This window comes from Chiloscyllium plagiosum, unplaced genomic scaffold, assembly GCF_037043375.1.
Source record: "Chiloscyllium plagiosum isolate Xiang-an unplaced genomic scaffold, Cpla_swu_hap1 HiC_scaffold_22, whole genome shotgun sequence".
NCBI lineage: Eukaryota > Metazoa > Chordata > Chondrichthyes > Orectolobiformes > Hemiscylliidae > Chiloscyllium > Chiloscyllium plagiosum.
The window spans coordinates 45,702,299-45,729,169 of record NW_028270160.1 but is presented as its reverse complement, the minus strand read 5'-3'; the positions used below and the strand labels follow the sequence as shown (position 1 = coordinate 45,729,169).

The window sequence follows — 26,871 nt, the reverse complement described above, 5'->3', positions numbered from 1 at the left end:
CAGGGTTTAATGGGCATCACAAGTGCAAGAATCCATTTATTTTCCACTGACCATTTGGTCAAGGGAACCAAGTGAAGGTGACTAACATTTGATAACTTGTTTTTTGTTCTAGCAAGAAAGAGGATATTTTGTGAACAGCAAGTTAACTTTATACACCAAGGAAGGAAGAATTTGCCATGAAAACATACCCTGAGATGTCTCCATACTTGCAAGCCAATGAGTTTGTGAAGTTCAGTGACTGGTGTGATGAAGGATATTGGTCTGCTCTTTTCTTTCATTCAGGGATGTGGCCTTTGCCAAGCCAACATTTTAGTGCCCATCTCACATTTCTCAAGGTGATGGTCAGTTGCCACTTTGAGCCACTGCTGTCCGCTAAATGTAGGTAGTCCCATGGCCATCTTAGTAAGAGTTCGAGGGGATCTGTCTCCTCTTCTGAAAACATATACAACTTGTTGGGTAGAAATGTTACCCAATTCAGATGCACTTTAAATTACTGGGAGATATTAGTACAGAAATTATGAAAGCTTTGGCCACTCTCCTAATCATCCATAGATTTCCCTGTGGTGCTGGAGTACTGGAAGGTTGGTAAATGATGCATCTTTTTCTATTTTGTGGGATACAAATTGGAAAGGGATAACCCTGCAACTATAGGTCAATCAGTTTAATATAAGGGATGAGGAAATTTTGAAACAATAATCCTGGCCACAGTTTGGCATTTGGAGCAATATGGACTTGTGACTAAGTGTCGATCTGAATTTGTTGATGGTAATTAATACTTCATATGTAGACAAGTACAGGTGAAGCCTGCAGTGATGAATTTGCTCGGAATAAGGTGACACATTTTAAAGTAATTGGTAGTTTTTAATGGGATGCAGGAACAAGGTGGCAGGTCAAGTTGAGATTTGTTGGTGTTAATTGGGTCTGGAAGTTAGGCAGAACTTCACTAGTTAGGCCTTCACTGGAGTCTTGAGAAATTTTGGCCACTGTACTTCAGAAGGGCCTTGGAAAGAGATGTAGGAAAAGATTAATCAGAATGGACCAGGGGAAAGAGACTTTGGTTATTTGGAGAAACGAGAAAACTTGATGTTCTTGTTGGAGTAGAGAAGTTGAGAGGAGTTGCTTTTTCATGTGAGTCAGTAAGCGGTGGGCAAATATTTAAGGTGATTAGCGAAAAAATGTCAGTGGCAACATCATAGAATTGTATAATTGTGATAGCCTAAGAGGAGGCCATTCGGACCTTTTGTCCACACTAGCTCTCCAAACGAGCAATTCACTTAGTCTCATTTGCCTGCCTTCTCCTTTTCAAATAAGTGACCATCCAATTTCCTATTGAAAGCCTTGTCTGAACCTGCCTCAGCTTTACTTAGGCAATGCACTCCAGACCTGAACATCTTGCTGAGTTATTTCCTTCTATCACCTTTTTTGCTGCTTTTGCCAATCATTTTATTTCTTTTCCCCCTCATTCTCAATCCTTACCAGGTGAGAACAATTTCTCCTTCATTTCTGTGTAAACACCAGGTTAGTTTGTTATCCAGCAATGTGATCTAGAATCCATGGCATTAGAGTAGTGAAAATAGGTTCAATGCTAACTTTCAAAATTGAGTGAAAAATTGCACACCAGGTTATGGTCCAACAGGTTTATTTGGAAGCACGAGTTTTCGGATCAGGACCATAAGATACAGGATTTATAGCAAAACATTAGTGTCATGCAACTGAAATGATCTATTGAACAATATGGTTTGGAGGGATATGGGCCGGGTGCTGGCAGGTGGGACCAGATTGGGTTGGGATATCTGGTCGGCATGGTTAGGTTTGACCAAAGGGTCTGTTTCCATGCTCTACATCTTGATGACTCTATGCTGTTAAATCTTTTATCTTTTAGAATGGGTTGCAGGTTTTGGTTCATTAAGTCACATTCTCGAGGTAACTTAACTTTTAACTTTTTTTTAAAAAGTGACATCTCCGCTCAGACAATGCATTAAAGGTGTGAGGTTACTCTGTCTGTATCCAAATCTGGAGTCAGACTGGTTCTATTTTGAAAGTGAAATTTATAAACTATTCCATGGATTGACTGCCTGCGAGTTGTGTGCTTTTTGAGCAAAATAGAATGTATCTACAAATAGAATTCTGCAAATGACTCAAAAGAAATTCTGGGATTTACAAGATAATGAACCAAAACCTGCAACCCATTCTAAAAGATGAAAGACTTAACAGCCATCTAGGTTTGGTCAATGTACAATTTCAGTTGCATGACACTGTAATATTTTGCTATAAGTTCTGTCTCTTCTGGTCCTGCTGTATGGCTACCTGATGAAGGAGCAATGGTGCAAAAGCTAGTGCATCTGAATAAACCTTTTGGACTGTAACCTGGTGTTGTGATTTTTAACTTTGTCCACCCCAGTCCACCATTGGCTCCTCCACATCATTGCAAAATGGAGTCACATTAGTAACTTTATGAGAAAAAAATTACATGACAATGAGAAGCAGCAGGAGAGAGTGGCTGGCTGATTAATTGTACCCACTAATGGCCAAATGGCTTCCATCTGTGCTGTATTCCATCATTACTGTTAATAGGTGCTAATGCCTTGCCTGAATGAATACTTGGTCATTTTCCAAATGATTGCCAACATACTGTTGGTCTTAGAATGATTTGACATTCAGATCTGAACCTAATTATTCTAAATACTCAATTGAACTTGTCTGTTTTCTCACTATCTGGGTTTTTGAATCCGTTAAGTCAAATGAGATGCCAATTTGAGCTTTTGGATAATTGCATGATAGTTTCCATTGAACTCCAGTTTAGAATCAAAATTCCACTTTAGGTATAGGCAATAAGGGTAATGGTCATCGAAGTAGAAAAAAATTATATCGATGTGTTATTTTGATGCTGGGGTTAGTTTACAGAGCACTAGTTGAGTGAAACTGGGCAATAAATTAGTTTCTTCTAGCTGAGGTTGAATCCAATCTTGCAGTGATTAGTATTCGGAAAGCAATCACTGTGTACAATGCCTCTGTTTAAACTTACTGCAAGAAAACTGAGCAATTAGAAGAACTGTCTTTATTTCAAAGTTACGCATGCTATCACAGTGCCTGGAGTAGGCACTTATATGTCGATTGAAAGTTAATGATGTTCCCTTAAATTTTGTTTAAAAACTCATTCATAAAAAAAGGTTTTGGTACTTGATAAGCATTATTTTTAAGACATCATTCTGTTTATGTTGTCATTAGAAATGTAGATGAGTGACTATCTTGTACAGTTATATATTAAACTTGTAAGATGCAAGAGTGCAGTGGGAGGCTGTAGTATAGGTATGAGAAGAACTGCCTGGAGCAACTGTCAAACATGAACTTCAGAGGGAAGTTTCAGCATGTCCTTTTGAGTTCAAGAATGCTGCAGAAACAGGTGGTGTCTGACTAAGGTAATAATTATCTTTCATCTTGATGGATGTAGGTTTAATCATCTTCTTACATGGTAGCCAAAGCTTTCAACTTGAGTAGTGTCAGCCGAGCAGATGGGATCTTCATGCGGTTTGCATGCCATGAAGGATACCCCAGAGGAGGTATACTGAGGATACTTTTTATGCACCTATTTGATTTATATAACACTTAAGAGTACCATTAGTATCTCTGGTGTCTTGTTATGGATGATGACCGTAACAAGCAGCTATTTATTACACCATAGGAACACTTGTATACTGTGTCAGTGCTATTGTTCCTTTGTTTAGATATTTGGTTTATTCATTGGGCAATGATTGCTTAGTAACTGGAAACATGAGTGTTTATTTTTATCTGGTATTTTATAATTCTTAAATGTGAAAGCTACCATTTGGATTAATCTGTTTTAACATGTTTTCAGTGTTAAATTATCCTTCGGTTGTATTTGATTTATCACGGCTCATCAATGTTAAAATGCCTGCACCTCAGACAAATTTATGGGTGCTTTCATGGGTTAGTGGCAGATGGTGATAATGCTCACAGGGAATATCCTGGTAACGATCCAACTCAAATCTTGCTATATGCATTTAAATTTCATGATGAATATCTTGTGTTTTATATACTGTCCAGAATTGTTTAAACTTTTTCCTTTTAACTTAAGATTTTACTGTGAATGAATTTCTTTATACACTACTTGAAACTGGAGATATGAAACCTAGAAATGTTAGGTGACTTATGCTGTTAAAATATTTGACAGTAGTATGCTTATGATGGATGTTAGGCAGTGGTCATTTTGGTTGTGCATCTGAAAATCTAGGCTAGAATGTATACCCAAATATGAGGGACAGTCATCTGGTACCGGATGTGAGAACTTGAAACTATTAAGTTACTAATGCTTCTAAGACTATATATAAAGCACATAGCAACCAACATGGCTATCAAGGATTTTACTGTTTGTCACTTTGTTTGATTGATGGATAATAAGTGCATAGAATGTGGTATGGTTGCAAAGTTGACGTATCTAAATTAGGAAGTCTTGATAAAATATCATGTTATTGCTGCCTGTTCAGACAGGTGGAGTAATTTTTTTTTAAGAAATGAACTTGATTTATCTGTAATGTAATGAACTGTGATTCTGTTCAGGAACCAAACCAAAAGAATCTCTTTATTACAAATGCAGTGCTTTAGTGTCATTTTTAAATGCAACCCATTTTTGTTGCCTAGTGTAACAATTTGGACCAATATGAGATCGGAAAAAGAAATATTTTGTCTTTATTTGTAGCTCTCAAAAATGATTATCAGAAAATGAAGGTAAAATCAGTTGGCACATTTTATTCACTGAGCGTGGAAATGACTGAGCAATATTATAGCTTGAACAGCAATGTACTCAAATCAAATTCTTCTGCTATTTTAATCCACATTTAATCTCATGTCAGTTTAATTATATTGTGCAAGCTGGAATAAATGACCGATATGAAATGGAAAAGTAAGGCATTTACCAAGAGCTGGCTACAAGTTTGTGTTGTAATAAGACCATAAGACCATAAGACATAGGAGTGGAAGTAAGGCCATTCGGCCCATCGAGTCCACTCCGCCATTCAATCATGGCTGATGCGCATTTCAGCTCCACTTACCAGCGTTCTCCCCGTAGCCTTTAATTCCTCTAGACAACAAGAATCTATCAATCTCGGCCTTGAAGACATTTAGCGTCCCGGCTTCCACTGCACTCCGTGGCAATGAATTCCACAGGCCCACCACTCTCTGGCTGAAGAAATGTCTCCGCATTTCTGTTCTGAAATGACCCCCTCTAATTCTAAGGCTGTGTCCACGGGTCCTAGTCTCCTCGTTTAACGGAAACAATTTCCTAGCATCCACCTTCACTTATTCCTCCTTTCACATACCAAGTTAGAGAATAATTCACATCTTTAAAGTTTGCTTTTATTTTTGTATGCAAATCTGCCAAGTTCTCTCTTCCGTGTGTTTTGTGGAGCCATTGTTAAAACGTACAAGTCGTCTGAGATAATGTCTTCCAATTTCCCTCCTTGTATGAAAGATTGGGTAATGGTCTCTTTACTCTGCTTCTTGCTTCAGTACTATAGATAAGACAAATGTTATAGTTAGTATTGTGTGCTTACATGCCATAATACTGCATCACCACATTAAGTCCACTTCAAATTATCATGCTGATTTAACTGACAAGTTGAAAAAAGCTTTGAATTTTAAAATGATATACATTTGTAGGTCATTTTTGTCCAGTATAAGAGTTTTGGAATTGTCATGTGCAAACTAAAAGTTTTCAGTTTTGCTTGAAGAGCCGCAGGGATAAAACTTCAAACCACCCATGGGCCATAAAGAGGAGCAGGAGCAAAGGCTGGAGTGTCAACTGAAAAATGCAAACTGTCTGTTCCAGGTTAAGAATGAAGGCTAACTCCAACCACTGAGATCTCAATACGCAATATAAACTGCAGGCTTAATTTCTGGATTGAATGGTCATTCAAGGAAGATAAATGCAACAGCTGTTGCACTTATTTGGAAGGAAGGCCAAAACTATAAACTAGAGGTTATTCCAGGAAGAACGATGTTTCTAAATGTGGTCACCAGATACACTTCTGTACTTTTTTTGTTTTATCATTAACTGCTTAGTTGAATCATTGAATCCCGACAGTGTGGAAATAGGCCCTTCGGCCCGACGAGTCCACACCGACGCTCCGAAGAGTAACCCACCCAGACCCTTCCCCTACCCTATTCTCCTATATTTACCCCTGACTAATGCACCTAACCTGCACATCCCTGAACACTATCGGCAACTTAGCATGGCCAATTCACCTAACCTGCATATCTTTGGATTGTGGGACGAAACCCACGCACGTGGGGAGAATGTGCAAACTCCACACATAGTGATCTGAGGTTGGAATCGAACCCTGGCGCTGTGAGGCACAACGCTAACCACTGAGCCACCATGCTGCTTTTTGTTTTGTCTCTCTGAATTCAGTCTTTTTTCCCTCCTTTCTGTACCTGGTTTTACACTCATTTGCCTTTCTCTTTCATTTTCTATTACTTCTATGGATTTATGGATTATGGAAGACCTAAAGATGCCACAAAGGAAGTAAAGGGTAATAGGTTAGGTGAGTGGGCAAGGATCTGACAAATGGAGCATAATATAAGGAATCGTGAAATTGTCTATTTTTAGCAGGAAAGCTTTAAGCATTCTGTCTCATTGGTGAGAGATTACAAAGCTGAGATGCAGAGGGTCCTGAGTGTCCTAATGCATGAATTGCAGAAGGCTAGCATGTAGATATAGCAGGTAATCAGGAAAGCTAATAGAATGTTATAATTTAATGAAAGAGGAGTTTAATGCAAATGTAGGAAGGTCATGCTTCAATTGTACAGCACTTTGAGACCACATCAGTATGGTGTGTACAGCATTGGTCACCTTATTGAAGGAAGGATCTAAATACATTCGAAGCAGTCGGGAAAGTTTAGTCTACTAGTAGAATGGGCAGATTATTCTGAGGAAATTTTGGACCAGTTAGGCATGTACGTACTAGAATTTTGAAGAGTAAGGGGTGGCTTGATTGAAGCATGAATCCTGAGGATGAATCTTGAAACGTAGATGAGGAAAGGATGTGTCGTCTTGTTGAAGAATCTTGGGCTGGGTGTCACTAGCGTCCAAAAACATGAGAGTACTGATTTCTAAAACACAGACAAGGCTAAATGTTTTCTCGGAGGGCCATGAGTCTTTGGAGCACACTTTTTCTTGAAACCAGTGGAAGCAGAGTTTTAAAATTATTTAAAGACGAAGATTGATTCTTGATAAGCAAAATGGTAAAAGGTTTTTGGGGAAGGTGGGAATGTGGAGTAATCAGATCAGACATAAGTTTATTGAATGATGGAGCAAGCTCAAGGGGCTGGATGTCTACTCCACCTCCACCTCCCACCTCCACCATCATACAATTGTACCTCATTGTTTGAGACAATGCGTTGCTGGTGTTGCCATCCAAAAGGCACTCATTCCAACAAATAACAGCACTAAACAATTGAGATTAAGGTGCAGAAAAATATCTAACGAGTGGATGTGGAGGTGCCGTTCTCCAGTCTGTATATTTTCAATCTTCTTCAATGCCTTTTGCATAATGTTCTATTGTTTCTCAGTTATTGTGGGTGTTTTGGTGTCATGGAGTAGGGGAATGGGAGTTTACATTGGAAGTGTACAGTTTGCAACAGAGAATCCACTTTTTTTTTTTATTCCAAACCTTCTGCCAAAATTATTTTTGCTGTGTATGGTTTATAGGTGACCCATTGCCTACAACTAATTTTATTTAGTATATATTTGTTTTGCATTTTAACACAAGATTGCTTTTTTTTTTGCAGCTGGATGGTTGGACTTGAAGATGAGAAGCAGAAGACGGACGTACACTACAGGTCGCTCGGAGGTGAAGGCAATTTCAACTGGAGACTGGTATTCCCATTTGACTACCTCCCAGCTGAGCAGCTTGCTGTTGTATCCAAGAAGGTGTGTTTGAGTGAGAAAGCAATCGTTTTGGTCAATAAATGTCTGGAATCCTTTGGGAAGTTCTGAAATCCTACAAGTTGTGTAGCTAAATGTTAAGCAACCACATTGCCCCACGGGAGGAAATCAGCATGTGGTTAGGAGACCTAAAAGCCCAAGCCTGACTTGCAACAGGAGGTTGTTTTAACTTCCTGCTAACTCCCTGCTCAGTAGAGGACAAAGCCAAGCCCATGGACACATTCTCAGGAATGCTCAGGTTCAAGTGCAGTGATTGCTAAGTGCTGCTTTCCCCACGGGGTAGTTACATTGGTTTATAACCAATCGTCCTGTTGGAAGATTTCTTATAGGGAGGTCTATTGTCTTCTGCCCTGCACCATTTCCTCTTGTTTGTAAGTGTACATTCCTCCTATTCATGTTAACAGCCATGTGTGTTATGCTTGCTGTGAGGAGTTATTTATGCAGCATTCTGTGGGAATACTATTGCGTGAAGAAATGTATTCTGTGGTTGGGGCTACCAAAGGTCATATCTAACTGACCTCTTCCTTTCTTTGGATGTATAAATGCATCATTAGAATGACCTTGAAGCCTCGATACTTTGGTATTCATGTCGGCTTTCTTCCCAGCTTTTAATTTGACAGCTGGCAGTGTGTTTAAAACCAGATGTTTAGAGCTAGAGTCAGTACATTAGCAAAAAAAAACTTCAAATCGTTTGACTACAACATTTTTCAAATGTCAAACTGTCTTGATGCATCTTACAGAATTAAGTTGTGGGCTTCAATAGAACAATTTTGAACTGGAGTGTTAGTAATAACGAAGCAATTTTCTAGTCCCCTTTACACTGAAAAAGTTTAAGACTGCATAAAATGTGAATGGGAGCAGAGAAATGTGAAATAAGTCATTGAATTGGTTTACTTTTTCTGTTCCAGGAAAATTTCTGGAGCCTCGACAAAACTGAATTCAGGACACCTCCGAAATTAATCATTCAAATCTGGGACAATGATAAATTTTCTATGGATGACTATTTGGGTATGAACTTCCTTTTGGCTTCCCTCTATCAGGTTAACCCGCTTTACCTGAACTGAAGTGATATTTTAATTACCTCTTTACTAATGCCACAGTAAATAGGCTGTCATAAAGTTATTCCAAAGGTAATTGCTTCTTGGTGCAGCAGGTAATTGCTAGTTGTGTGATTTGAAAGGCATAGTGTTATGATCCTTGTTTGGAAGGTATGTCTTGTTCTTTTTAGCTGATGTAGATACAATTTCCAAAAGGGTTTTGTTTTTGTGTATATACACACCCCATTTTCTTCCACCTGAACACTTAATATAATTTACTAATGTTATTGAAAACTTTTAGAATTTTTTAAAAAAACTTTTATTGAATTTGTCACCCATGCTTAAGTTCGCAGCAAATTCTTAAAACACTGCTTTTGGAATAGATGGAATAAAACTTCAAAATAGCTTTTGTAATAAAAGTTATTACTAAAGGGCAGAAGAGAATGGAGGTCATCTCACTCGTTCAGTCATTCAAGTGAAATGCTTACCTGGATTTTTCCAGAGTCCGGATGAATCAGGAGCCCTCTTAAAATGGCAGAAAAGTCTTTACTCCATGATTCCTGACCCCATTCCTGGGCTTTCTGGTTTGCAGCAGTGCCTATTTGAGTGCAGAGATTTTCTTAACATCACTGAACAGGCTTTGTTATGATGCACATCAGGACAGGGTGAACTTTGAACCCTGGCCTCCTCACCCAGAGTCAAGGACACTACCATGCCAAGTGAGCCATGGCCTTTGAATGCAGATCATGATACCCTGACCTGATTTGTCTGTCTGTTTCATCAGCATGGCCTAATCTTGTGTGATTTTCACCAAAGTCAGGCCTGGGTTTTTTTTTGAGCTTTAGTTTGCATCACCATCTCCAGAGGTGTTGTGAATAAATACTTGCACGAGGGAACCATTTTGAAGCAGGAGTTCAGATGCCTGCTCCCCAAGCTCAGCTGTACCCTTCCACCCAATACTTCACAATACCTTTGAGGTATTTTTGGTGATCAATAGCTGGTCAGTAGGGTTTTTTTTAAAGGAATACCTAAAGGAGGAAAATGAGGTACAGGGAGGGTATTTCAGAAACTTGATGTATGCACCAATGGGAGAGCTGTTAAAATTGGAGCTGTTCAAGGCTAGATTTCCATGAGCATAGATAAATGTTGAGAGCTAGAGGCGATGATGGTGAAAGGGAGGGCTGAGGCTGTGGGAGGATTTAAAAACCAACACAATTTAAAATGCAAATTTTGACTGGAATTGGAGCCAATGGAGATTAGCACACAGTTGTATTAGTTTTATGATCCCTTTGGTGACCAATAACTTAAAGATTAATTTGCCAGTGACAGGACTGATGGGCCTGATTTCATAACTTAGACTCTTCCTGTAACAAATTAAAATCAACCCTAACTATTACATAACAGACAACTACTATGCACACTAAAGAGAACATCTGGTTCACACTAGTTAATGCAATCTGGATGCATCTTACAAACCCTTTTGCTGTGTATGCCACATCAGGCAGATACGTAGCATCGCAACAGCAGGTTCAAATCCTCATCTGTTAGATTAAAACTTCTTTAAAAAGTTGATCCAATTTGTAGAATCTTCCAGATCCAATTTTCAACTGTAAGGCAAACACTTGTAAGCATTGAGCTTGACTACTAACAGTTCTCTAGGCCAGACCTGCTTTGTTTTTGTTGCTGTCTATCAGAAAGCAGACCTCTTTTTTTTTTCTCCGATACAAGCTTTACACAACAGACATTCTAGTAGGAGTGAAGTTGCTCTGTATAAACTGATGGTCTTAACAATGGTTCAGATACTTTAAATGGCAGAAAGTTCATCTTGGGGTGGGGGTGAAAGGTGGGGTCAAATGTGACACCAGGTTTTTCAGCAATCTAGTTTCTACAGTTGACGGAGAGAAATGGAGCTGATGGAACAGAGTTTGGATCTGATTGCTCCAATGTAAGGACATAGCTAACAACTGTTAAGGAATAGTTTACCTCAGTGTAAACAGTTTAGCTTAAAAGTTCCACACCAACTTTTAGGGTGGCATGGTGGCTCAGTGGTCAGCACTGCTGCCTTACAGCACCAGGAACCCGGGTTTGATTCCACTCACTGGCAACTGTCTGTGTGGAGTTTGCACATTCTCCCTATGTCTGTGTGGGTTTCCTCTGGGCGTTCCACTTTCCTCCCACAGTCCAAAGATGTGCAGGTTAGGTGGAGTAGCCAAGCTGAATTGCCTGTGGTATGCAGAGGTATACAGGCTAGGTGTATAACCATGGGAAATCCAGGGTTACAGGCATAGGATAGGAGGGTGGGTCTGTGTGGGGATACTCTTTGGTGGGTTAGTATGGACTCGATGGACCAAATGGCCTGCTTCCACAGGATTCTATGATTCTAGAAGTATTCATATGGAAATAGGCCCTTCGGCCCAACTCATCCATGCCAACCAGGTTTCCTAAACTGAACTGTTCCCTTTTGCCGGTGTTTGGCCGATCTATTCCACAGCCTTTCCTAGTCATGTACTTGTCCAAATAGCTTTTAAATTTGTAACTGAGCTGCCTCTGGCATCTCATTCTATATATGCATTGTCCTCTGTGTGGAAAACATTCCTTCTCTGTTTGTTTAAAACATTGAAAGAGTTATTTAAAGATGGGAAAGTCTAAGCTCAGATATATGAAAATTCAGAGAAGAGACTATCAGATTCGTAAGAGCGTGAACTGAAGCTGCAGCTAAATCAAACCTTATTTGTAATCGAGAAGGGAATCCTCCCTAGGGCTGAGTACTTATAGAGGGGTGCTGTTGAGATTATTGGGGTTGTAATTTACTGTGTGTTTTGAAATATTTTAAAGTTTTCTCCTATTTGGTTTTATTCTATTGCATTAATTAATTCAATTAATTTGACTTATTGTTAAAACCACATCTGCAATATTTGTGTTCGTGTTTCAGTGAAAGATCACCTTGCTAAAACTGAACAAAACTATATCAAATTAAGTTTCTGGGAACTGACTAGCCCAGTAATAACACCCACTGGGATTGCAACAGCAGGAATTAGGGAATTTCTGATCAGCCTAACTAGCAAGGTTTTGTCCACAATGACTTCTATTTGACTTTAGGATGGGTCCTAAATGGTCAGAAGGAACAAGTTAGATTAAACACCATTTTATGTTTGTGTTCTGTTATCCAGATGCCAAAGCAGTTGTACATTGTGATGATTAGATTAGATTACATTACAGTGTGGAAACAGGCCCTTCGGCCGAACCAGTCCACACCGCCCCGCCGAAGCGCAACCCACCCATACCCCTACATTTACCCCTTACCTAACACTACGGGCAATTTAGCATGGCCAATTCACCTGACCTGCACATCTTTGGACTGTGGGAGGAAACCGGAGCACCTGGAGGAAACCCACGCAGACAAGGGGAGAACGTGCAAACTCTACACAGTCAGTCGCCTGAGGCAGGAATTGAACCCAGGTCTCTGGCGCTGTGAGGCAGCAGTGCCTAACCACTGTCCCACCGTGCCGCCCACTGATGAGAGAACTGTCATTCAGTCCCAACATTACCTGCACCATTTTTGTGAAATCTTTTTGCAAAATTTAAGTAATCCCATAAACTACTGTACACCCAAATATTGAGACTTAACATGTAAGGATAACTAAGCTTTTCTATTGATAACTTGCATAAGGATTCCATCGTGTAAGCCAAGATTTCAGAAATCATTTAATTTAGCATTTAGCTTGTGAATAAAGCCTATTTAAATTCCTGTAAGTTATATTTGATCTTTATCACATTTATAAGAATTACCAAGTATTTCTTTGCACCCTACAATGTTTTCAAGTTGTGCATGACTGGTCACTGTGATATTGGCTTTCAGCATGTGTTAACTGGAACCTATTGGGAAAGGTTAGCTAATGAACTGGACTGACTGGTAAACCCACAAAACTGGAAGCTTCCACTGATGCTTTCTCAAACATGGCATGGGGGAGTCCAGTACTAGAGGGTATAGCTTTAGGGTGAGAGGGGAAAGATATAAAAGGGACCGAAGGGATAACTTTTTCACAGAGAAGGTGGTGTGTGTATGGAATGAGCTCCAGAGGAAGTGGTGGAGGCTGATACAATTAGAGCATTTAACAGTCATCTGGCTGTGTATATGAATAGGAAGGGTTTAGAGGGATACGCGCCAAGTGCTGGCAAATGGGACTAGATTAGGTTCGGATATTTGGTCGGCATGGACAAGTTGGACTGAAGTGTCTGTTTTCGTTCATGTACATCTGTGACTGTAGAAATGGCTTTCTGTTTTGTATTAGCCATGTGACAAACACCTAAATGTTTTGAGGAACCTTCCAAATACTGCTTTTAATGTGCCAGCTGCCCTAATGGGATCCAGTTTAACGTGCTGTTATGCTGCAACATCTTATTGATTTCTGAATATTTCACCTTTCCTTTAAATGAAGGTTTTGTGCGTAATCCTGTGCACAGATGATTTGATGTTTGAGACATCAAAATTTCCAAAATGTAATGTGCTTGTTTAGCACAGCATTAATGTATTCATTATATTAATGTCCTTCAGGGAAGGAAACTGCTGTCCTTACCTAATCTGGCCTGCATGTGACTCCAGACCCACAATAACATGGTTGACTCTTAACAGACCTGTAGGCAATAAATGCTGACCTAGACAGCAATGCCCTCATCCCATGAATGATTTTTCTTTGTTTTTAAAAAAAAGACAGCAAATGGGAGAACTTCGGTCTAAAGAAATAATTGCCATATGACAACCAGCCTTAAATGGTGAGAGGTGTAAGATGATCATGATGTTAAATGGTGCATGACTGTTTCAACCCTCACTGTCTTCTGCCTTTCATTCTAGTTGTGATTATGTTTAGAACCTAACCTTGCTTTTGGTTTTTGTTTTGTGATGATATTATTCATTTTAAGAAATGAAAAGCTTGGAGTTGCACCAGTTAGCTGCCATGAATAGTCTTTTTTTTAAACCTATCCTTTTTCCATTTGGTAGACGAGTATTCCAACAACCATCTGGCAGTTTCATTTGATTCACTATCAACATCTTGATGATTCTGTTGCTTTCCTGATCACACTAAGAAAATCAGCACCACTTCTATATTGCAAATGACATGAATTCAAATCATGTCTTCAATGTACATCATTCTGATGAAATAGAATTGAAACTGCTGTCATCCAGAGATCATTTCCAGGCTAACTAACTGTTTATCATTTTGATATAAAAGTTTTGGATCCCCTGAAAGACTAATAAAGTAAATGTTTTTGGCGAAATAATAGAAACTCTTATTCAAGTAAATTGTTGGAATTGATTTTAAACCTTGATGTCTTTTTACCCCATTTTAAAATCATTAACAAAATAATCATAATCATTAAGCTGTACATTTGTATTTGTTTCTATTTACCACATCTTGCTTTTCTTCAACTATGTATTTCTCTTGATTCTGTTTGATCTCTGTTTTAGGGAACTAGTCTCCTACCAAATGGAAGCTTGGATACTGAGCTAAGCCACTCCCTGACATTGACAACATTGTAGAGTGTTAGGGCATTGATGTTGAGAACAACTCCATAAATGAGAGATCAACCTTTTTGTATTTGATTTGAATTCAGTTTTTAAAACTTCGGATGTTTTGTTCTTGTTTCCTAATGTTTCGTGTATTTCTTACACGATGAATTCTCACAGTTTAATGTCATGTCAAAGAAAACTTTTTTTTTTTGGCGCTTCGTCTTCTCCATCCTCCTATGATATTGACCTGTGTTGATTGTTTAAAAACAATGATATGTTTTGTGTAAGTTGCAGCAGGTTATTCAGGTAATTCAAAACTGGCCATACGTTTTACACAATGCGATGAATTATATTATAGCTATCAGAAAGTGATACAATGATCACTTTATTGTAGTGAAGTGGGAGAGTTGAATTCTATTTTGGCGGCACGATAGCACAGTGGTTCGCCCTGCTGCCTCTCAGCACCAGGGTCCCAGGTTTGATTCCACCCTCGGGAGATTGGAATCTCCCCCCTGTCTGTGTGGGTTTCCTCCCAGGTGCTCCGGTTTCCTCCTAGTCCAAAGATATGCAGGTCAGGTGAATTGGCCATGTTAAATTCCCCATAGTGTTAGGTGCATTAGTCAGAGGGAAATGGGTCTGGGCGGGTTACTCTTCGGAGGGTCAGTGTCGACTGGTTGGGTTGAAGGGCCTGTTTCCACACTGTAAGGAATCTAATCTAATCTAATAGGTGTAAAGAATGGTAAATTAAGTTTCTAGTTACTCATTGGGTGTTTCTAGTAGCTAGTGGGAATTCTTCTTAGCTTTTCTTTAATGTGCTAGGTATTCAAAGTTGCCAACGTTGATCACATCAGAGTTAACTGTATTTCCTCTTGTGCCAAAATACACAGCCAGGTTTAAAAACAAGCAGTGTCCATTCTGCTGGCAGTAAAGGATGTCTTGTTTGAGCTTAACTCACTTTGTTGCATAAATACTTAATTTATGGAAATTGACAAACATATCCTATCATTTTAAGCAACTGAGCCACTTCTGATATCGAGGATTTTCTTTCAGCCAGTCACCTATCTGAGGACTTGCATACAATAGATAGAAGGTGATAGCCTACTATAGCAACATTCCTATTTTAATGGAGTCAGACACTATGGTGGGTTTCAGTCTCTCTAGAGAGATCAATTAGCCATGTTCCTTGCTTTATTATGCTGAAAAGCAAACAAAGAGGCAGTGAAAAGCTATATCCCATCTGCATTACTATGCAATGGAGCCCAAGCTCTGCTTTCAGGGGTGTATCTGTCAAACTTGATAAGTTTCACTTGGTCTCCGTTGTTTGTTTCTCTCGCCTTTTTTATTTCTTCCTTGTGTTTTTTCCTCTATCCAGCTTTTTAAACTCCATTTTATGTTCTATCCTTGTTGTATTGTTCTATTTCAGGGCATTATTCTTAGTAATCTCTGCTCAGAATGAGAGTGTAAAAGAATGTTTTGAAAGCAAGCCTGATGTATAAGCTGAAAATGTGTTGCTGGAAAAGCGCAGCAGGTCAGGCAGCATCCAGGGAACAGGAGAATCGACGTTTCGGGCATAAGCCCTTCTTCAGGAATGAGGAAAGTTTGTCTAGCAGGCTAAGATAAAAAGTAGGGAGGAGGGACTTGGGGGAGGGGCGTCAGAAATGTGATAGGTGGAAAGAGGTCAAGGTGAGGGTGATAGGTCAGACTGGGGTGGGGGCGGAGAGGTCAGGAAGAAGATTGCAGGTTAGGAAGGCGGTGCTGAATTCGATGGATTTGACTGAGACAAGGTGGGGGGAGGGGAAATGAGGAAACTGGTGAAATCCGAGTTCATCCCTTGTGGTTGGAGGGTTCCTAGGCGGAAGATGAGGCGCTCTTCCTCCAACCATCGTGTTGTTGTGGTCTGGCGATGGAGGAGTCCAAAGACCTGCATATCCTTGGTGGAGTGGGAGGGGGAGTTGAAGTGTTGAGCCACAGGGTGGTTGGGTTGGTTGGTCCGGGTGTCCCAAGCTGTACTGTTAATGAAAGCTCTGATTAAAGCTGTCTCTTGTAGCTTAAACTCGACCTTCACTGTCGTCCTGTTTTCTCCCACTCAAACATCAAGGAAAACAAAGCTCGGAATCAACATCACCGTATAGGCAAAGGGTCATTAATTCTGCAGCAAGATTATTCAAAAATGCACCAAAGTTGGCCAGTTTGAACCTAATATCTGGTATCTGTACTAGTTGCTGTGATAATTGAGGAATGCCTACATTAACCACTGGGCACTGGGGTGCTGCCTTGGTCCTGGTTGAGAGAAGTGAAATCTGGCTATGGTTCCCACCATCTTATGACCCCTATTAGAAAAGTATTTGACTGGACGCAGGTTTAGGAAAGTGTACTTCTTGACGTGACCACGGGCGATAGGTCAGATTGGTTACAGATTGAGTACTAGGCCTGCCTTGTAACCAATAGTCCCCCAAACTACTATTGCCGTGTGCAGCTGCCATGTTTCTTTGTGTGATTCCTTTTGAAGATCAATAGACCCACTGCATGGTGCATACATCGTCTGCTCTCCCTTGCACTACCCAGGTTATGGGAGACATTTTATTGCAGTTCAGTAAGGTTGGGGTCGGGGGGGGGGGGTCAAAGCCCTGACTCTGGTAATGTTACAGTAAAAATAAGATATTCTTTAAAAGTAGATTAAAATTCAGCTGAATGGCAGCTTCTCACTCTCTTGCATTACCCCACGACTGACTCTGTTGTATGATTCAAGGTGTAAGAAAGGTCATCCAGGTCCAATCCATATAATGTACCTTGTCAATTCACTGGCTAGGTAGCTAAATAGAAATATGTGCTTTCGGTTTGTATGCTTAGTCAGTGAAAATTGAGGAAATCTGCTTATCTGCTCTCACGCACATGTGAAAAGTTTCCTTTTGAGATGACCTTTGTTTTTTAGCAGGTAAAAATCACTCCAGTGAAATGCCAGGAGGCAAAACAATGGATTGTGATGACTTTTTTTTTGTTTTCCAACGAACTTAAAAGCACACTTGTTGATTATGAATAGTAGGATCAGAAAAGTAATCTGCTTGTTTAGAAAGTTGATTATCGTCCAGTAGGAGGGCAAACCGAGAACAGCAGACTGCAGTTGGTGCCAGCACCCACAAACCTTGTGATTGTGTTTTGATTCTTCTGTATATCTACATAATGCTGGTGTTCTTTATATCTCTCTCTGATTCACAGGTGTCCTTGAGCTAGACCTGAATTCCACGATATGCCCAGCCAAAACCTCTTCGGGATGCAGTTTGAAAATGCTCCCTGATGAAAAGGGGGGAAAAGCACCTAAAGCAACCTCCCTTTTTGCTCAAAAGTCTATGAATGGATGGTGGCCATGTGTCCAAGAGAAAGATGGCGAGCGCATTTTGGCTGTAAGGACCTTCCAACATTTTCAAACCTATTTCCCTCTTGAAATTGTGGGCCTTTCTGTTGTCTTGGGAAGAATATCATCCACATCAGTCAATTTTGTGAATGACTACAACAATAATCATGAAATGCCCAGTTCCATTGGGTTAGGGCAGCAGTATTGGCTCATTCTTTCTATTAATGGGCTTTTGTGGGGACATCTAATTCATTTGAAGTAAAATTCACTCCTCTTTAATGTATTGCACTCTTAAAGGAAGGCATCACTTTGGGGTTTGTAAACTGTTTTCTGACCTTTATTTCTCCTGACTGCATCAGAAAAGTCCAAGTCAGAGGTTGGGTTAGGTGCATAAGGATGACATTTGTAGAGATTAATTTTAAAAATCTGGTACTAAAAGCTGTAGAAAACAAATTGAAAGTGAAATGTTATTATTTTTGAGAGTTGGTATTTTTTAAATATGAATGAAGTGTATGTAATCTTTTGGATGCTATTTATGTAGATAAACATCAAATATGTGTTGCATCCGATATGGTACATGTTGATTTTCTAAATGACAATATAGATATGAGCTCTATTTCAACAAATTATCAAAAGGTAGACTTCACCTGAAAGTTGTGGCAAAATTTGGTTGCTTAGTGCAATTTGTTAATTTTAATAAATCTATATTATTAATTAATATCAAATCAACCACCATGAAAGATAAAGCAGCTTCAGGCAATGAATTGTTATGATCTTGTGCTTGTTTAAAAAAAAAAATTAACAAATCCCAGTGTCTCAAATGGCCACCATCTTAGATGAAGCTATATTTATGGTGCAGGGAAACCAACGCATTTTAAAAGCTTACATGTTTTTTGCATTGACTAAAACCACTTTACTACATACCATTGTAGGCATTGAATAGTTGTATACAGTCTGGTCATTTTTAAAATAAGGTTACTAGTCATTGATCAGAGTGTTTTTTCGTAATGAACCCACTTTAGCTGTACTAACAAAACTACACCAGGTTATGAATTTTTAAGTGTATCTTTGAGTTATTTTAATGTGACCTTACATGTTTTTGCCCTGTGGTGCTGTTCGTAGATTTAGACAAACCTTGATCATCGATTTTATATTTGATAAATTGCTTTGAGGAGAAGTATAGGCAGGATAAAAAAACCCAAAGGTTAGTTAAGTTTGCAAAGGATCCTAATTGCTTGCAAACAGAACCTTTTTGACTTTTATCCACCTCTTTTTCTCTCTCTTCCCCCCCCCAAAATGTTGCAAAGAAACCAGCCTTACATACATGAAGGGAAAACTTACTTTTCCACTACTTAACCAGTAAATTCTCTCACTGAGTGTGTCATGCACTGCAGAGGCAAAGAGTTCACACAAATAAATGTTTCACTGTCAGGTGCACATCTTCCCTCTGACAGATAATCATTGAATTTGTCCTGTACAAAGGAAATGAAGGAGTATCTGATGAATGATTCAACAGCCAAAAGCCACAGCAATCTGGCGCTACCATTGAGCTTTTCTCTAACATACAGTTCACCAAGCATAACCAAGGAAAGCCACTTTGGAACTATTTAACTTGAAATAGATAAAGCCATTATGGTCTCTGTTAACCCTTGAAAGCAATGGTTGAATACCAAGCAAGCATTTTAGATCAATTGTTCGGTTAACCAAATTGAGAATATCACTGAAAAAACCCTGTCCCCAATTCATGGATCGCATGCCTGCTTTTGAGATCAGGCTGGTGGCCTAGAAAGGATTGCAGAGTGTTTTGCTTTTAAAAGGCTGAAGTAATCCTAGAAGTCCTGTACTCTAAGGTAACCTACCACTTTATCTATGACTGCCTGTTCTGGTTAGATAACTTGCTAAAAGTTTTTTGTATTCTTTTTGTTATCTAGGGTAAAGTTGAAATGACACTGGAGATCATCAGTGAACAAGAGGCTGAGCAAAAACCTGCTGGCAAAGCAAGAGATGAACCCAACATGAACCCAAAACTGGATCCTCCAAAGTAACTTTTTTTTCCCCTTGATTTGTTTTCATATATTTGTGACTTGCATTTTAAAAGGGCAAGAGTTGAGAAGTGCTGAACATTTTAAAGCAGAGAGGTTCATTTGTTTTGAACATTGAATGCAGGCTACTTAAAGTGAATGGGTGGGTTTTATCCATTCTTACAAAGTGTAGATTTTATTATCTCCTCTTATTTCATGTAGTCAGGATTTACATTCAAGTGTCCCATTGATTCCACTTTTAGATGAGTGTATTTGAGAGTCCTGTTCTTGATTTAGCTGCTGTAAAATAGACAGCAGTTCAGCAGTGAGATTATGCTTTGAAATGTGGTCACATGGAGTTTAGATTGGAGGAGGTAGTTACCTTTGTGAAATGTATCAATTGTTAACCTTAATCAGCATTAATCTGTCGCAGGCGAATTGGGGTATAAATTCACCGTTTGCTTCATCTGTCTCTCACCTCCATATTCTTGACACAAAAGAGCAAAATTAATTGGCAATAGGCATTCATCAAAAGCTTTGCTTTGCAAATTCTGGAACATGTGCCATTATAAAGTACAGGAAGTTTAGTGCTTGAATATTTGCATGTTTGTGGCCAGTTGCTTACACATTGGTACCTGGTATTAAATCCACCTGCTTGTTAAAAGCTACCACTACCCACCCCTTTTTATGATCACTTCAGTTTTATGAATTTTATTATTTCTGTAGCCCTTCATTTTGAATTTTTGCATTTGAAGTTAGCGATTCAAGTGATGCTTGGTGGTCCATGTACAACAAATGACTGAGCCATTTAGCAATTATGGAAGCAGTTAATGGAGCATTTTTTTCCCCTTCATGCTTGACAAATTGCCGCAAGCATCATGAATTTAGCACTGTTGGTGCTGGTTAAGGCAGGAATATGGTCAGGATACTACCATGGAACCCTTTAACGTCTGGGCTAATGGGGGTCTCAGTTCACAACTTATCTAGAGGGTGGAAGTGAGGACTGCAGTTGCTGGAGATCAGAGTCAAGATTAGAGTGGTGCTGGAAAAGCACAGCAGGTCAGGCAGCATCCAAGAAGCAGGAAAATTGACGTTTCAGGCAGGAGTCCTTCATCAGGAATGAGGTGTGTGCTTTGCCAGCATCACTCTAATCTTCAATCTTATCTAGAGGGTGACACATCTGATGAGTAACACAAGCCTGGGTCTAGTTGCTGTGCTGCAGTTGAGTGGTTTGACTGGTAGAACTTTAAACCAATCTACTACTGTAACCATTCTAGTTTGCACCTCCTGGTGTATGCTATAGGTTAAGATGTTTATAAGCCTATCTCAAGCGTGCTCAGTAACTACGGAAATTCAAAGTCATTACATCGTTCTCCTCCTGGTTAGTGGAGGCTTCATTACTGCATTTTGGATATGGTGACTTCCTTTGCATTCGTTGAAATTACTGTTTGTTTTCTTTTGGTTAAATCTCTGTTCCACGAGCCATTGTTTAATTATAAACTTGGCGTGCTGTTTTTCATATTCAGTAGTCATACTATGCTCCAACCCACTTTTGGTTGCTGAAGTCAATAGTAAAACCATCTTTCCTGCCCGGTTAACTGGTAACTCTGAATCTATCAGGGGGTAAAACCCAGACTGTCCTCATAACGGCTCGATATCAGGCCACATTTGTATGCATTTATTATCTAAGCCATTGGTTAGATAAGGAACTTACTTCCCATGGTTTTTAAGAGGGATAATAAACATGCCCGTGGTTTGCTTGAGTAATGGTTTCTCAACCTTATAAATGAGTGCTTTAATGTAAACTGTATACACTTTATCCATTAAAAAGAAAAGTTAACGAATTAATTCTTTACAATCAGCCGTCCAGAAACGTCTTTCCTGTGGTTCACCAGTCCTTGCAAGACGATGAAATACATCATCTGGCGCCGGTTCAAATGGATCTTTCTTGGGATCATAATACTGTTGTTTGTAGTTCTGTTCCTTGGGATCTTCTTTTATTCATTGCCGGTAAGTACATAGTGTGGGTTTTAATAAAGCTGTTATCAGAGTGAGTGTACATCAGTAAACTCTGGGCTTTTGGGGAATGAAATAAGCTAACACATTGGTAATGTTGTATTTTTCTGTAACTTCATATCCCTAACTTGGGGCTTTTGTTAGCTCAGAATCACCTTAAAATGGAGAGCATGATCTGTATGTTGCTGCTCATATTTGCCACTTTCAGTACAGAGTTTGGAGGCACAGAAAAATTCTTAAAGGCTTCTCTTGATCTGTTACTGAGTTCACAGAATTTTGTCTAAATGTGGAAGATGGTTCTTGAAGGTAGCTGCAGTAGAAGATGAGCTTAAGTTGTGTTTTGATCTGAAGAAAAATGCAAAGGCTAGTAATTTAATCACTAAATTATTTTAATTAAATAGGAGCTTTTGTATTTTAATTAACATTAAACCTATTTAATTTCCCTTCCTCGTTTATTGTTCAGTGTGCAGGCTTGCACAAAATTAAGTGGCCCCAATAAACTATCTACTTGTTAACTTTCATAAAGCTTTCTAATTTATTCACTTTTTTTCCTCATGATGGTTAATGTTTTTGGTCATTTTTAGTGCACAGTCACAAGTAACAGTGGAATTTCAAGAGCAAGCCTGATTTTTGTTGTAATGCAATTGTACTTTTACTCCCACCCTCACTGTTCATTACCATCCTGTTTTCCTCTGACCTTTAACGAAGAATGTGGGTTCCTCAGCCCTCATTGACATGCTCTATTGACTAACAAGTAATCTACTTAGTGAGAGACAGGATATGTCTCCTTGAGATCTCTTTTATGATCCAGCCATTAAAATAGAGACCAGCAGTTGCAGGTTAGAGGAGGCTTGAGTTTGCAATTAGAGTTTGGAAGTTAGTAAAGCCCTGTATTCTCATTTCTATAATTAAGTCATGTCTAAAGAGCAGAGCTGAAGTTTTTTGCAACTTTTTAATAAAAAAAAAACAATTGTAACTTTTTTTTTTAAACAAGTGCAGAGGTGCACTCTAAACTGTCCTCGCTGGGATAAGCTGAACTTACTTGACCGATTTTAAATTGGAGACACTTTACATAATCTATTCATGCACCACCAGCGATACAAGAGTTAACGTCAGTAGGCAAGTTCCCCATTATCTTAGCATTTTCAATTAAATACACCAAATTGCCAATGGCATGTGGTATAAAGTATAGCTACAATAATGTTGGACGAGCTGCAATTACATTGATTTACTCTAAACTATGTTCAGTTCATTGGGTAGAAAAAAAGGAGATTGGAGTTTAAGAATTTCACTGGTGTAATAAATTCTGTATATTGCTACCATGTTAGAGCAACAAGGCTGTTAATTTAAAATTAAATAAAACCCTTCTGTCTTCCACATTGATGGAAGACAAAAGATTATGGGAAAGTTCTTTTTAAGGTGATAGGAGGAAAAGTTCAGCAGCATCCATCATGGCTTCCAGGCCTGCTGGGATAGGAGGGAGGGACATAAAGGTGTCAACACTAGAGTTGTCTCAGTAGTAAATCACCGTTAGTGGAGCTAGCACAGGAATGGCAAACCAAAGCAGCTGTTAGTTGTGCAGTGTTGGATCTCTCAATGTTGTGTTAAGACAAGTTCCCTTCTCATGACCTTGCTTTCCAATGCTGTTTTTACACCACCATCATCTCCCTCGTTAGCCTTATGACCTGAACATGGCTGTTTTTTTTTAAATTGCTGATTAAAGCTGAAAAAATTTAAGGACTGCGGAGTCTGGAGGCTCTAACTGTTCGAACATCACGGGCTGGATTTTTTGACAGCTGTTTGGTGATGTTCTTTTCTTTATATGTCTGTGGTGACATACTCTGGCCATTTTTTCATATCAAGATTGAGACATTTTGTGATTTTTAGTGAGAAACACAGCTGCTGTTACTGTATCTGATTCATTTCCTTCTAATGCATAAAACTTAAAGCAGAAATCCTTTCTTATGAATTAAAAGTTTGCCTACTTGAAAGCTGAAGTTTTATATTAGCATCTGTGAGATCTATGATTGTGTGTTAAACTAATTTAACTCAATTAAATTTACAAACTTGTATATATTTTGGCTTTGATCTGCTGTGCATTGTGTAGATGACTAAAATGTAAGCATTCTGAGAAGTTTGCCTTTTTTCTATTCCTACCTGTAAGGTTTCTCCACCCTCACCCTAAATTCAGAGTCCACAGTAGGAAGGAAAACAATTGGAGATCAAGGTCTTTAGTAGAAATGTTTCGGGCAGTGAAGCCCCATGGCTGTGGATGTACATGTTCGCCTCTGCTGATGTCAGCCATTTGAAGCTGGCAAGAAATCTGCAAGTGTGTCAACACCGGGATTGAGGGGAAATTAGAGGGAGGATTATCTTGCATATTGCTTATACTGTTCAGTAATACTTATGCAGACCACTAAGTAAGTCTCTTACTTATCTGACTTCAGGTTAGGCAGTACATTAAGTTGGGGGAAAAGCAATAAGGTGATACATACTCTTAACTAGTGCTCAATTGGATTATTAATTACATTATTAATTTAACATGCAATTTGTGTAATATTTAAATATGCCTTTCCAGAATGCAATTTTACCTGATTTAAGATACTGAAGTTCTATTCTATTCTGTTCTTTTAAGAAGCATGAATTCAAATAATGCTAGAATATAGACCTTTTTCAACTTGCCTTCCTGACTTCAAATCAGAACTGCTGCTTTGTGTCTCAGTATCTAAATTCAGGGCCATCCATTATAGCAGCAGTATCAATTCTGCTATTAGAACAAGTGGCCATAACATACAGCCAGTTCTTTAAGTTACAGCATGAGTGGATGAATTAACAAGTTGCTATTGTTTTGATTTAAACTATCAGCTGTTCATCAACACTCAGCTATTTTGGTTAATGATATAACCAGCCATGCCAATTCAGATGCTACATTGACCCACTGTTGAACTAAAGATCAAATTTTCTAAAAGACGTGATCTACATTTTTAAGATATATTGGTGAATTTTGAAAATGTGTAAGGAAAACTGAATGATACCATTCAATTACCCGCAGTAACCTAAGATTTGCATCCTAGCTTGCCAAAAGACCAAGTCTGCTCACTCTTGTTCATAGGGAAGCACTTCCGCAACACTAAAGAGCACCATCTAGTGGGGTAAATGAGAAGTTAGTTTAGTCCTCATGTGTGGGAGGCTATGTGACTGGGAAGAGAAGAAAAATAACCAAAAATTAAGCCGATGAGTTTTTATTTTCTTGTCAACTTTCATCTTAAAGTTTAGGAGCTGACAAGTGTTTGAAGGGCTCTTACCCGAAACGTCGATTTTGCTGCTCCTCTGATGCTGCCTGAACTGCTGTGCTGTTCCAGCACCACTAATCCAAAATCTGGTTTCCAGCATCTGCAGTCATTGTTTTTACCCAGTGTTGTACCAAGCACCCTTTATCAAATAACGTGCAAACTGAAGAACAGTCACCACTGGAAGTTGGCTAAATCCTGTATTCCTGATTAGTGTAAATGTTGAGACAGTCCAGGCTATATCATGGAGATAAGAAAAGCGTGTGACATCTCTCTTCTACAAAACTATAAAGTATGAATGAGTGTGTATCTCACCATCACGATTAGCACTACCACCTCACAGTAACAGGGGCCCAGGTTTGAATCCAGCTTTGGGTGACTGTGTGTGGAGTTTGCACGTTCTGTGTCTGCATGGGTTTCCTCTGGATGCTCCAGTTCCCTCCCACAGTCTAAAGAAATGTACGTCAGTTGTTTTGGCCGTGTTAAGTTACCCGGTAGTATACAGGAATGTGCAGGCTGGGTGGGTTTGCCATGGGAAATGTGGGATTATGTGGATAGGGTGGGAGAGCTGGGTCTGGGTGGGATGCTGTTCGGAGGTTTGGTGCAGACTTGATGGGCCAAATGGCCTGTTTCTGCAGGGTAGGGATTCTATGATTGTAATTTCAAAATCGGTTGGGAGAAAATTGATCAGAGAATAGACTAAATTTAAGAAAATGGATTTATTTAGATGGATCGCATGATTAATGTGATTGTGTGGTCTGGGCATACTGCAGTCACTTAGTGAGCAAAGCATTTCATCAAAATGGAGCCACACCTTTTTTTTTAAAGAAATGTTTTGGTTATATAGCATTCAGGCTATTACTCAGACCATTCTACAGTAGGCAGATCAGGGTAAAAGTCCATCTGGTACTGTATTCTGAAGATGGGAATGAGCTGCAATAAGTTCCATAAGGAGTGAGGGCATTTCATTTGTAATGTGGGTTGGCCTCCTGCAATCTGAGTCTGCAATCCAGACTAGAGCCGTATGGCTAAGTGAGTATGACTCCTCTATGTTGCATACCTCTCCATTCTGAGACTTTGAACTTGATGGCAGTACTTATAGCCAATGTTAAATGTTCTGTTCCAGCCAATGCTGCCTTGAGCCTGATAAACTATCTAGCATAGCTTTCCAAAGATAGATTTTAAATTGGCCACTATGTCACTCAACTGATGTAAACTTACTATGTGCATGAACCCAAACAAACTGTAAAATTAACTTCTACAGCCAAAGTAATCAGGAAAGAGCTCTGAAACTGCCTCACATTTCATTTTACAAATAACTTCAATTGTGAAAGAAGAAAACAAATTGTGGCGATTGGTAAAGAAAAGCTACTTTCTGATTGTGAATTTTTACTATCAAGGTGAAAGGTCAAACTAAACTTTTTCAGCCCACTTTGTCCTGCACCATCAGTGAAATCCCCTAATGGCTTATCCAATTGTGGCGACCAGGAAATCCAGAAGGATTTGAAAATGTCTCTGATTTGACCAGAACCGCAATGCAATCCAGTGAACACAGTTTCTATACAGGTTTTAAATGAACAAATATGTAAAGGGATGCAAGGACCTTAACTGCAGTTGTAGTGGAATGTCATGAAGTTGTGTGGCCCATGAAATAAGGCCATTGGGTTATAGCTGCTACAGTTT

The 26,871-nt window shown here is 39.2% G+C and overlaps 1 protein-coding gene across 1 annotated transcript in view; it reads left to right on the top strand.

Moving 5' to 3' along the window:
- Nucleotides 1-26,871, top strand: part of LOC122561091 (myoferlin) — a 227,388-nt gene that overhangs the window by 193,708 nt on the left and 6,809 nt on the right. Inside the window, exons 51-55 of the mRNA XM_087999003.1 lie at nt 7,807-7,948; nt 8,872-8,971; nt 17,726-17,910; nt 19,793-19,902; nt 21,745-21,892. Of these exons, the coding sequence (XP_087855129.1) occupies nt 7,807-7,948; nt 8,872-8,971; nt 17,726-17,910; nt 19,793-19,902; nt 21,745-21,892 (685 nt within the window). The remainder of the gene's footprint in view (nt 1-7,806; nt 7,949-8,871; nt 8,972-17,725; nt 17,911-19,792; nt 19,903-21,744; nt 21,893-26,871) is intronic.